Source organism: Schistocerca americana, chromosome 2, assembly GCF_021461395.2.
Source record: "Schistocerca americana isolate TAMUIC-IGC-003095 chromosome 2, iqSchAmer2.1, whole genome shotgun sequence".
Lineage (NCBI taxonomy): Eukaryota > Metazoa > Arthropoda > Insecta > Orthoptera > Acrididae > Schistocerca > Schistocerca americana.
This window is the reverse complement of record NC_060120.1, coordinates 33,330,622-33,343,500: the sequence shown is the minus strand read 5'-3', so window position 1 is coordinate 33,343,500 and position 12,879 is coordinate 33,330,622. Positions and strand designations below refer to the sequence as shown.

Sequence of the window (12,879 nt, the reverse complement as noted above, 5' to 3'; positions counted from 1 at the left end):
AACTAGAAAGAGAATGTCCACGCAATATGAACTGATTCACATCACTCACAAGGGGAAGCTATTTTTCAACAATGAGGACATTCACACAGTGATTCTCGAATGGCTCCACGACCAAGAGCAGATTACTATCACTGAGGAAATGAAAGATTGTTAGAACATTCTGACCCTCATTCACAGAGACTTGATGACTACATTGAAAAATAGTCATGTATCTCACTTTGAATAATAGTACAGCTATCCATAAAAGTTATTTTGCCAGCGCAATGTGTAACTTAATTTTTAAAGTTTCCTCGCAATTAGGTAGCATGACTGAGCAAGCTGGGAGAAACACGAAGTGGGTATGAACTTTGGAGAACCAAACACTGAACAAAAATTTTGTATGGTGTCATGTAAACATCATAGTTGCTGAAACTTTCCAACAACTTAAAAGTCTATGTGGGCCAAGAAACTAACAGAGGCCAAAATTGAAACTGTGAACACAGTTAAGTACACTGCCAACTTAAAGCAAGCATTCAAGTGTATTGTATTTTTCAATTGTCAAGAAATTTCATAACAGTGCACACTCCTACATGGAGTAAAATATTAACTCAGAAAACTACTGATTAACCACTTCCTATCTCCAGACTTGCAGTCTTAAGTCTTCCTTTGTTATGATTGCCACTGTTAAATTTGTGATCATCTTGCACAGCTTTCAAAATTAAGTCATAAAAATGTACAATAAATGTAGTATTTCCTCCAAAATTTAATGGTGTAAAAATATCTGTAGGAATGGTAGAGGCAAAAGAAATACAGTCAATATAATGCTCAGCTGAGACTTTATTTTACACAAAGAGTATTTGGCTACTTTAATAAATAACTGTATAAAATCTTTTCGATACAAGTTTCTCATTGAGTCAAAGCTCTTATCAAATACTATCATTTGTCAGTAACAAGTAGTGTTATTAAAACTGATACAACATGAACATTTACGCTGTTCCCTAGGAGACGGTACCTCTGTTTCCGGTTCACAATTATGGGAAAGCTAAAATCTGGTGGAAAACACATTAATCTCGCTATTTCCAATGGTGTGAAATAGCGTAGTTGCAAGCTATGCAGTAGGTCCAGACACTGTTCTGATTCACATTCATGTGACTTTATTTTTTCAGCAACACTTAGAACATACTCTGTAGATTCACTTGACAGGACTGACCCAGTACCCACTACATAATGACCATATGCTTTTGTGAAGCAGCAAGAATGTTTAGACAATGGGAAAACAATGTCTAAGGCACAAGCATATTTTAGTAGTATGTTATTGGGCAATTTAAAACTTGACAAATTGTCAGCATTTTCTTTTTCAAGAATGTGAGAAAGAGAGAAACAAGTTCTCTTGTCTCTGCTATTTCCATGGCTTTCTTCTTGTGCAGCAAGTTCACGATACTGTGTATTTATACGATACGTCTTGTACAAAGTACTGTCATTTCCATCCAAAATTTGTGTTATATCATCCACCTGAAATGTGAAATTCTATATCAGACTGAATTATTTTATTCACTTTTATAAGTTAATTTCACCACCAACAATTTCATATTTATGACATGCCATAAAAAAGAAGATACAAGCAACTCAACAAAACAAAACAACATCATTCTATATAATGCACTGACAAATTATAACTGGGACCCTTGTAGGTTGTGGGCAATGCACTACCAACTGAGCTATCCAGACAAGTTTCAACTCAAGCTTCAATCTGCAAATGCCTCTCTTCTATCTGCCAGAAAATTAATTCTGCAAACAACTCACACACTGTTGTTACGCCATTCTCTGCTACATCCTTCTACCATGGGTACTAGAGCAATAAGCACGCATGAGAGCATCTGTAGAGCTTGGAAGGTACAAAAAGAAATTTTGAGTCAGGCTGTGAAGTGTGTGAGGATAGCTAGTTGCACCAAGTGGTGAAGAACTGACAGTGCAATGTAGCAGACATCAACAGTTGCAGGGATCATCTGATTTGCAAGGTATCTACAACACACAAATGTTGGTGTCTTAGGACTGAGGGAATTACATGTACTTATTGGTCTTGTTTGTTACTGCCTGTGATAATTCACAGAACCATCACATCAGCTTACCATCAGTGTGTGTCACCTGGTAATTACAGCATATACCGAGGACATCACTGCACATGTGATGTTGCACGAGATCATCAGCATTATGTCCACGAGTTATTCTTACCCAACTGTCTCTGGTGTTCCACTAACCTCCAGCAGCTGCTTGAAATATGATGTTGGGTGCAAAAATGGCTCAAAGTTTCAGCTGATAACTACAGGTGGCTGCATGGGAATGTGAAGTACATCAGATAACAGATCCAACTATGGTGTGTAATCCAATTACACAAAGTAGCATTGCCTTGTATCATGGTTTATTGAGGTGAATCTTACAATTACTACTTGTTTTGAGTATTCACACACAGTCCAGTGACACTGAAGCATGCATTTGAAAATGTACCACATCCCCCCCCCCCCCCCAAAAACTGGTTATGTTAGCCCACATGCTCTTTTACAAGTGTGTCATCTTCCCCGTCAGTGCAGTCACCAAATGTATTACCCAATGAGCTAAATGATTCACATCCACCTGATTGTTTATAACTGCTCTGAGGAGCAACATGCTGAGGTGGTGTAGGGGCAGGAAGAGATGTGAAAGTCATAGGCTACCATCATCTGAAGATATGCATAAATTAACTTTTTCTCTTGCTGCTAGAGCTATTACAAACTTAAGTACAAAATTACAGCTGTGTATGTCTTAACATTATCATTTGTTATAATGGTACAATGCCAACTAAGAATGAGGAGGCAAACAGACTCCGTATTTTTGAGGAGCTGCATTACTTACAAAATATGACTGATTATTTTTTGATACTTGGCATTTTCCTTTATGGTACTTAGCATTCATCCTTGAAACTACTACTTCCGGAATATGACCATGTCTTGTGAAGCACTGAGCTGCTCAAAACAGTCTTGAGATTATAGACTGCTTTACTATTTCTATACTTCTGAAAATCACAAATGTGACTGCTACTGACTGACTAGGGAAAGATGCTTACCAAAAGACTCATTCACAATGAGGTCATCAGAGAGAACACACATCCAGATTGGGCAAGAAATCAGCACTGGCATACCTAAAGGCTGTATCTTAGCCTCTGTCTTAATCTGCCTCCAGGAAACCACGGAAAACCTAAATCTGGATGACCAAATGGAGATCTGAACCCCACTCCTTTCAAATACGAGCCTAGTTCCTTAACTGCTGAGCCACCTCAATAAAATTAGCTAGGAAGATTACAACCAGAGCTTGAAACAGGAACACTGAATCAATGATTCTGATTTCTCAGTGCAGCTAATAATTTGTAGTGAACCAATTTTTTGTAACATTTACGTAAATATTTATTCAATGTTGACCTTCTTGTGCAAATTAAAAATGAACCTCTCTGGCAAAACAGTTCTGTCAACAGGACACAAACTATATGCTGAAGTATACTGCATTTATAGAAATGCAAAGTATTCTCTCCTAATATACATCCTGAAATTTTATCATTCACAATTCTAAATTTGTTATAAATATATTATAAGATGATACATAATGTTGTCATTACACTTACCAGTGGCTTTATAGAAAATGAGAAATTCAGTGGCCTTTGTTTTGCAATAAGGTAATAACGCGTTCGAGAATTAGGGATATGGAATTGTAATGGACTTAAGAGAAATTCTTGAAAAATAAAATTGGCTTCTTGCAGGATGTTAACAAACATATCTCTGGCTTCGGACTTCTCAAAACCTTTGACATTTTCTAAAAGAATATATTTCAGATTTCCAGTCAGTTCAGGTAACAGCCGTAAGAAATGCAGAAAAGGTGAGGTTCTATTGTCAGCCATATCCTTTTGCAGCCCATTTCTGTGAAAAGTAATAAACAGAAATGAGACAGTCTACAACACTTTGATGATATGGGTTCAGTAATGTGGGCTGGGCAAATGCCCAGTGGCCAGGACATTTATAAATGGGCATTTGCCCATAGCAGTATTAAACAGACAAAATCTGAGGATTTGTGAAAAAAAATTACTTTGTAAAGTTTTTACTACTAGGATGTATAATTTTCCCAATTAAAACGGGATGGGTTGATAAGCCCGATGTTAGAAGCTAGTAAATGTTTACATTTAAACAAACAAATGTCATTCATTGCCTTTATTTCTTAGACTGAAAGGAAAGAAGAGCATTGCAATCTGATGTACCAAGGAAGGGCGTGTGTTACTGACAGCTGCTTATCATTGACAATATCCTTTTTATTTTTACTGCGTCTACTACTCTCCCTCTCTCTCGCCCCCACTTTTTGTTTTTACCAGTTCTACTCTTCTATGAAAGCGCTGGTATGTTGATAGACACAATACAAATAAAGAACACACACACACACACACACAAATATTCAAGCTTTCGCAACCAATGGTTGCTTCATCAGGAAAGAGGGAAGGAGAGGGAAAGACGAAAGGATGTGGGTTTTAAGGGAGGGGGTAAGGAGTCATCCCAATCCCGGGAGCAGAAAGACTTACCTTAGGGGAAAAAAAGCACAGGTATACACTCGCGCACACACGCAGACACAGGCAGACGTATGTTACATATCTGTTTGAAAAGTATTACACCGAGAATGGCTAATAAAATTTGCTTAATTTACAGTGTACAATTTCTTATGATATATGGGGACACTGGTTGTAACTACATCACAGAGAAACAGAGCTGAATTTGTAATATCTACTGTGTTGGAGGGAAAGCATACCTATTATGATTGTGAATGGAACAATTTGGTGTGTCGCATGATTAGAATGTTATCAGAACTTCACAGTAACTGTTAGCATTGCAATTTTACACGTGGCAGAAAAGACATATGATATCAGCTCATTTGATCACAGTCACACTTCACAGAAACAGGAAGGTACGAAAACAGGTGAGTTACTGGCAAAAGCAGAGTCGTTATTTGGATCATGAGGGGTGCTTGGACACCTCAGTCGGTAGAGCACTTGCCTGTGAAAGGCAGAGGTCACTGGTTCAAGGCCCACTCTGGCACACAGTTTTAATCTTTCAGGAAGATGCATCTCAGCACAACTCCATTGGCATAATGAAAATTCGTTCTTGGAATTTGTCAGGTGAATTACAATTCATTAGTATTCCTAAATTGTTACACCACATTTCCTTCAATATAGCTAAAACTACTTTTGATTCTAATAAATGAATAAGGTATCATATGATAATAATCCACTAAGTTCGGGTATAAAGGAAATTTGTAAGGATATATTTTGTTTACTAGTTTCCCTCTGACCAGAAATGTCCCTGCAAATCAAACAATGCAAGCATTGCTGGGACCTCCACCAGACTTCATGTTCTGCTGGTATGAGAACATCCATTAAGTACGGAGTGCAAGAGCCATGGATTATTAGAGAGAAGTGGCTATTATAAAAAGTTTCTTTTTTTTTCATGTAAAGATTTCCTTTGAGGATTTTCATTTCAGTCTACAGTCTATCCTGTAAAATTTAACTGCCTACTTCATATGAAAAAAAAAAGTACTTTTGTGGTACGAATTACATAGTGTTCTACCCATTCACCCCTCTTGCATTTTTCATACTGACACATATTGTACCATGTCCATAATCCCGAACAAAATACTTGATGGAAATATGACTTTTAGGTAATACAGCTTTTCTGGGTTTACCTTTTACTTTTTATAACACAGATAGTAGCACACACAGACATCGGACAACACTGCAGACCAATCTGTTATTGTCTACAGTCTGAACAATGATTTCATGCAGCAGTAGTATGTCCTGTGCAAAGCCTCTTCATATCTGGATTTGATTCAGCATATCTTCATTAGTTATGTGATCTGTCCCCCCCCCCCAAATCAATTCGGCATTGGGATAAAGAGTAATATTAGATACCAGTCGTTGACTTTGACCAGTGACATAGAAAATGTGTAATGAAAGCCGTAAACAACATAGCAACTGTAACGTGATATCAGTGGCAGTTTTTTTTTTTAATGGGCTTTGCTACAGGTCAGTCTGTCACCATAACTAAGTTTTTTCTGTTAGCATATTTGTTAGCTTCACCACCTAACAAAACTGAATATATGCACCAAAAAGTGATGTCACAGTGGCCATTAACATTATGCCACTGGTCAAATATTCCTCTTGACCCCAGAATCCCTCTCTAGCACTGCATGTCAAATGCCTCTATTCACTTCTTGTTATAGCCATGTTTCACTACAAGGCTACACTCCAGACAAGTACCTTTAGAAAGGCTTACATTTATAAATTTGTAATCAGTATTCACAATTTTCTCTCTGTTTCTTATGCTATTGCCAATCTGCATTCAACATCCTCTCTCCATTCGGCATCATCCATTAATCTGCTGCCCAAATAACAAAGTCCATCAACTACTTTTAGTGTGTCAGTTTCTAATCTAGTTCCCTTAGCATTGCCCGATTTGATTCAACTACACTTCATTACCCTTGTTTTACTTATCTTCTAAACTCTTTTCAAGACATCATTCATTCTATTAAATTTGCCTTCCAAGTCCTTTGCCATCTCTGACAGAATTACAAAGCCATAAACTAAGGTTTACCTTTCTTCGGCCTATCTATGAAGATAAGTCATTATCTTGTGTGTTCCCACATTTCCATGGAACCAAAACTAATTTTCCCTGATACTGTTTTCTACCAGTCTATCTTCTGTATATACGAGGGCAGTTCAATAAGTAATGCAACACATTTTTTTTCTGAAACAGGGGTTGTTTTATTCAGCATTGAAATACACCAGGTTATTCCCCAATCTTTTAGCTACACAACACTATTTTTCAACGTAATCTCCATTCAATGCTACGGCCTTACGCCACCTTGAAATGAGGGCCTGTATGCCTGCACGGTACCATTCCACTGGTCGATGTCGGAGCCAACGTCGTACTGCATCAATAACTTCTTCATCATCCGCGTAGTGCCTCCCACGGATTGCGTCCTTCATTGGGCCAAACATATGGAAATCCGACGGTGCGAGATCGGGGCTGTAGGGTGCATGAGGAAGAACAGTCCACTGAAGTTTTGTGAGCTCCTCTCGGGTGCGAAGACTTGTGTGAGGTCTTGCGTTGTCATGAAGAAGGAGAAGTTCGTTCAGATTTTTGTGCCTACGAACACACTGAAGTTGTTTCTTCAATTTCTGAAGAGTAGCACAATACACTTCAGAGTTGATCGTTTGACCATGGGGAAGGACATCGAACAGAATAGCCCCTTCAGCGTCCCAGAAGACTGTAACCATGACTTTACCGGATGAGGGTATGGCTTTAAACTTTTTCTTGGTAGGGGAGTGGGTGGGGCGCCACTCCATTGATTGCCGTTTTGTTTCAGGTTCGAAGTGATGAACCCATGTTTCATCGCCTGTAACAATCTATGACAAGAAATTGTCACCCTCAGCCACATGACGAGCAAGCAATTCCGCACAGATGGTTCTCCTTTGCTCTTTATGGTGTTCGGTTAGACAACGAGGGACCCAGCGGGAACAAACCTTTGAATATCCCAACTGGTGAACAATTGTGACAGCACTACCAACAGAGATGTCAAGTTGAGCACTGAGTTGTTTGATGGTGATCCGTCGATCATCTCGAATGAGTGTGTTCGCACGCTCCGCCATTGCAGGAGTCACAGCTGTGCACGGCCGGGCCACACGCGGGAGATCAGACAGCCTTGCTTGACCTTGCGGTGATGATGACACACGCTTTGCCCAACGACTCACCGTGCTTTGGTCCACTGCCAGATCACCGTAGACATTCTGCAAGCGCCTATGAATATCTGAGATGCCCTGGTTTTCCGCCAAAAGAAATTCAATCACTGCCCGTTGTTTGCAACGCACATCCGTTACAGACGCCATTTTAACAGCTCCGTACAGCGCTGCCACCTGTCGGAAGTCAATGAAACTATACGAGACGAAGCGGGAATGTTTGAAAATATTCCACTAGAAATTTCCGGTTTTTTCAACCAAAATTGGGCGAGAAAAAAAATGTGTTGCATTACTTATTGAACTGCCCTCGTAATTTAAGTCAGTAAACAAGACAGACCATGTAGCCATATTTGTACGCAAATGGGCAATGTGAATGAAAAATGACTCATTTCACACCATTAAAATTATCTACTTTACTTCCCTTTCAGTTATTCTATCTTCAAGTTTGTTTTCTTTTAACAGACCTAGACACATTCCTTCTACCTTTCAGCTTTTCCTTCTTTACTTTTCAATGACTTTCCATCTGAAGTTTTCATATTCGCACAGGTGCTTCCTCCCACAGTGTTATTTAATTTCCTACAGATGGAATATGTAATTCCACTAGTTTTGCATTTCTCCTTAAACCATTCCCGCATTTTTGTTTTGAACTATCTGTCAATTTCATTTGTGTCTGTATTCCCTTTTGCCACTGTCACTGCTCTATTTTCTTGTTGTCAATTAATTCAGTATCTTGTGTGTTATCCAACATTTCTACTGGGTGTTGTCCATTTATCTATCAATTCTCTGCTACTTTTACTACTTCATTTCTCATAAGATACCCATTTGCCTTCTATTGTATTCATCCCCATTTCAGTCAATGTTGCCTAATGCTCACTTTGAAATTCTAAACTGCCTCTGGCCCTTTCAACTCATCCTGGTCCTATCATCTTAATTATCTTTCAGTTTTAATCTGCAAATCATAACTGATAAATTATGGTCAGAGTCCTCACACCCCCCCCCCCTCCCCCCTGCCCACTTAAAATATTCTGCATTTTCAAAACTCTTTTTACCATTACATAAATCTATCTAAAACTTTCTGATGTCTCCAGGTCTCGTCCACAGACACATCCTCCTTTTACAATTCTTAAACCAAGTTTTAGTAATAATTAAATTGTGCTCTGCACAAAATTACACCACATGGCTTCCCCTTTCAGTCCTTTGCCCAAGTTCATGTTCCATTATTTTTCCTTCACTTTCCTTTCTTACTATTATATTCCAGCCCCCCTCTCCCCCCATTTAATTTCATCTCCCTCAATAATATAAATTTCTTTTATACTGTTAGAAATTCTTGCGATCTCTCGCCACCTGTACAGCTTATGGGCATATAATCTTATTCTACTGTGGTTGGTGTTGGCTTCTTGTCTCGTGTGTTTGCAGAGATAAATGGAACAATCATATACACTCAGTCACAGGTAAAGTAGATGGCAGACTGCCATTCATTGGTATAATACTAGAGAAATGCAATCAGTCTACAAAGAAAACTGCATACACAAATCTCATGCGAACCACCTTAAAATATCACTCAAGTGTGTGTTTCTCTTACCGAACAGGACCAACTTGGAATACTGAATGAATGTAAGGAAAGCCAGCACAAATGATTACAGTGCACAGATATGCTGAAATAACTGAGGTGACAGAGACTTGAAAATAGAAGCAAACTATCCCTTGAAAGCCTATGAAAAAAGTTTTCAGAATCAACATGAACTGATGGATCTATGAATATATTACACCCCCTATATCTTGCTCGCTTATGGATCATGAAGACAAGATTAGACTGATCCATGAAGATTACACTAGCTAATTACAGCAGGCGCAGAGGCAATTACGCAACATTCTTCCCACATTTCACACATGAATGGAATGGGAAAAAGCCCTATATGTGATACAATGTAAAGAACCGCCTGCCATGCACTTCACAATGGTTTGCAGAGCGTAGGTGTTGCAAATTTTTTTGGGGTGAGGATCATTACCACAACCTAGCTTGCTTTCGCCTCAAACATTGATTACATAGTAAAGGTATATTTTGTACAACAAAACTGAATGTGTGTTAATGCCACAAATAATGGAGCAAACTGAGAAAACTACTTTTTCATATGTCTCCACTATTTGTGGGATTAAAGCATTCTCAAAATATTCCTTTACGATGTGATCAACGTTTGGAGCAATAGTAGGCCAAAATGTGGTAATGATCCTCACCCCAAAAAAATTGCCCGAATTGAAGACGCTGCAGCAGCTGTTCACGTTCTACAAAATAATAATTATCGTGCACTAATATTCAGATTTCATAAAATGCAAATTACCTAGTGAAGGGTTGGCATGGTGGGCTCATTAGTATCATATTTATTCCCATGTTATTAATTTCTTCGGCTGTTAGTGATTCAATATTTTTCTGAAGGAGCTTCGTTTGTGGAAAATTAGCTGCGTAAACCAAATTAGCAACAGTGTTGATGTCAACTGCTGCAACCACCTCACCAGAACAACTTTCTGAAAAAGGGAATAGAAATAAAATAGCCTCGACCACGTTGTTTTACGTATAATAGAACGACTGTATGATACACAGTTATCTTCAAATGCCTACGGTGATGGCTAATAACGATTGCAACTAAACTCGTAACGAAAACGCACTATTCTGTGGTATTTAATGAAGCACTTGCCTCGAAGAGCATAATGCATGCCTCCGATTCCACTAAACAGCTCCAACACCCGTAATCCCATGCTTCCGTGTTTATAAACAATTCATACTCCGTATTTTCAAAGCTGGTAAACAATGATCAGGTTACATACTGCAGTTGCATAAAGTGCCTTTTCAGTTATTATTCTTGGAATTGTGCTTTCCTTCCATAAAGGGTGCCGTAAAATATAAATAATCCTGTAAAAGTTAAGCAGTTTACTCCCATTGCTTCTTAGACGACATACGCCACACTGTCCATGGCTACTACAGGTGGCCAAAAATTAACATAACTGATAGAAATAACCAGTTACTGAGAAGTAGCAGTTACCGTAATCACTGTTCCTCTGAAACTAACAGTTATTTCAAAAACTGCCAACAGTGGCTCGCTCCATCTGTTTACCGAAGATTGTACTACGCTTTCGCTCATACGAGATCTGGCCACAAACGAGAGGGATAGACTATTGGGAAGGTGTTTATAGGCCATGGAAATAACTGTGAGACTGCGCGTCATCTGTTCATAGAACTGTGTACTACTCTTTCGTGTGCTCGCACAAGTCACTGCTTTCTGCACAAAGTTGATGTCGGAGTGGTGGCTAATGGGAGATTCGGAGTTAAATTTTGGTCGATCTGTCTACGTGCCGTCGCTGGACGGTCTACCAGTTGAATTCCTTCGCTACGTCCTGCACTGCTACGATGACGAGCGGAGGGTGATAGCGGGCTCTGCTGGCGAGAGTAAGATCGTGCAGCCTTCCAGAGAAGCCCGTCGGGCCATCTCTTTTTTCCCCTCCTCTTCCATTATGCCCTCGACCTGCCCTGCACCAGCTTCCCTCCCATATCGGCGCCCTTGTCCTTGGCCTACCGATCAACGTGGCGGCCTTGGCAGATGACGTCTTGCTGTTTGCCTCTACACCAGGAGGGCTGAAGACCCTCATCGGCTTGCCAGTCACAACCCTGGGCCATCTGGGGTTGCACGTAAGTGTGTCTCCCTCGCACTCATGGCGTCCAGCTATGAGAAGTAGTTTAAAGTGGATGATGGGAGAATCTTCAAAGCTGGCAATACCACCATGCCGGCCATACGTATGGGGTGAGACATTCTGATACCTGGGTTTGCAATTCTCATTCACAGGGTGGTGCCTCTTCGATCTGAGGCGCCACCTCCAGGGGCAGCTCGATGTCATCTCCAGAGCACCATTGAAGTCCCAGCAGTGGCTTTATGTGTTCTCCAGTGTCATTCTCCTGGGCCTCTACCACGACCTCGCCCTTAGTCGCACACTCCTGGCTGCACTAAAGGCCACCGACACCCATGTGCAACTGCAGTGCAGAGCTGGCTTCGACTCTCAATAGACACCCCTGTCAGCTATTTCCACACCCCATCTCACATGGAGGCCTTGGCATTCCATCTGCCAGGTGGGTAGATCCCATCCTCCGACAAAGCCGCCTCCCGACACTGCAGCAGATGTTACCACCAGCAGATGACAGATGCCGACAAGAAGTAGAATAGGAGATTGGCGCCCTTGAGAATTATCTTCTGTTACCACCAGCAGATGACAGATGCCGACAAGAAGTAGAATAGGAGATTGGCGCCCTTGAGAATTATCTTCTGTGGGAGGAGCACTTGCTGGCAACGACGAGGAAGATAGCAGACATGCGGGCAGCATGACTACAGTTGTCTTGTGGCGGTGCAGCGCTGATGTCTTTGGCTGCAACAGCTCACCAGCATCAGTGGGTTGTGAATACCCATTTTTCCTTTTCTGGCCATGACTCCATCAGCTGCATACGTGCATGTATTAACGCCCTACCATCCATGTAATCCTGTCCAGGAACTCGAGAAAAGATGCAGAGCAGGATGTAACGTCATCAAGACCACCAACCACGTTGTCCAGACCTGCAGGAGGACCCATGGCTCCCACATAGAGACATGACACTGCTGCTAAGTACATCGTGTGGGGACTGGTGCAGAAGGGGTTCAGCACCTTCGTTGAACCCCACCTCCAGACACCATGTGGACTCCAGAAGATGAACATCGTGGTGGTGAAAGGTGGGGTTGCCCACATAGTTGATGCACAGGTTGTTGACGACCACCTGCGTCTCGACTGGTGCCACCAAGACATGATCTCCACGATCACGAAGGTGTTCATCATGCCGTCCATGGTCTGCACTGGTATATCGAGGAAGTGCGGACCACCTTAGCCACAGTGAACTGGAGGGGAACCCTGGGTGCCTCAATCTTCCAGAAGCCTCCTCAACCTGGATCTTTGTGTTTTGTGCTCACATTTGCTCATTGGTGTAAACATACCTTTTCGTATTTTCCAGAGTATAAGTGCAAGATGCACGAAGGGTAGAGTTGGACTGGGGTAGAGCGCCGGGTGTGTGTGTGGTGCTGAAGCTC

At 40.9% G+C, this 12,879-nt stretch overlaps 1 protein-coding gene across 1 annotated transcript; it reads right to left on the bottom strand.

Moving 5' to 3' along the window:
• Positions 1 to 798: 798 nt before the first annotated feature.
• LOC124594816 (tRNA (cytosine(38)-C(5))-methyltransferase) lies at positions 799 to 10,768 on the bottom strand. Its single transcript, XM_047133260.1, has 4 exons — positions 10,474 to 10,768; positions 10,120 to 10,303; positions 3,632 to 3,923; positions 799 to 1,491 (listed from the first exon to the last, which is right to left on the bottom strand). The coding sequence occupies exons 1-4, from the start codon at positions 10,532 to 10,534 to the stop codon at positions 916 to 918; spliced, it is 1,113 nt and encodes a 370-aa protein (XP_046989216.1). The 5' UTR covers positions 10,535 to 10,768; the 3' UTR covers positions 799 to 915.
• Positions 10,769 to 12,879: the final 2,111 nt, after the last annotated feature.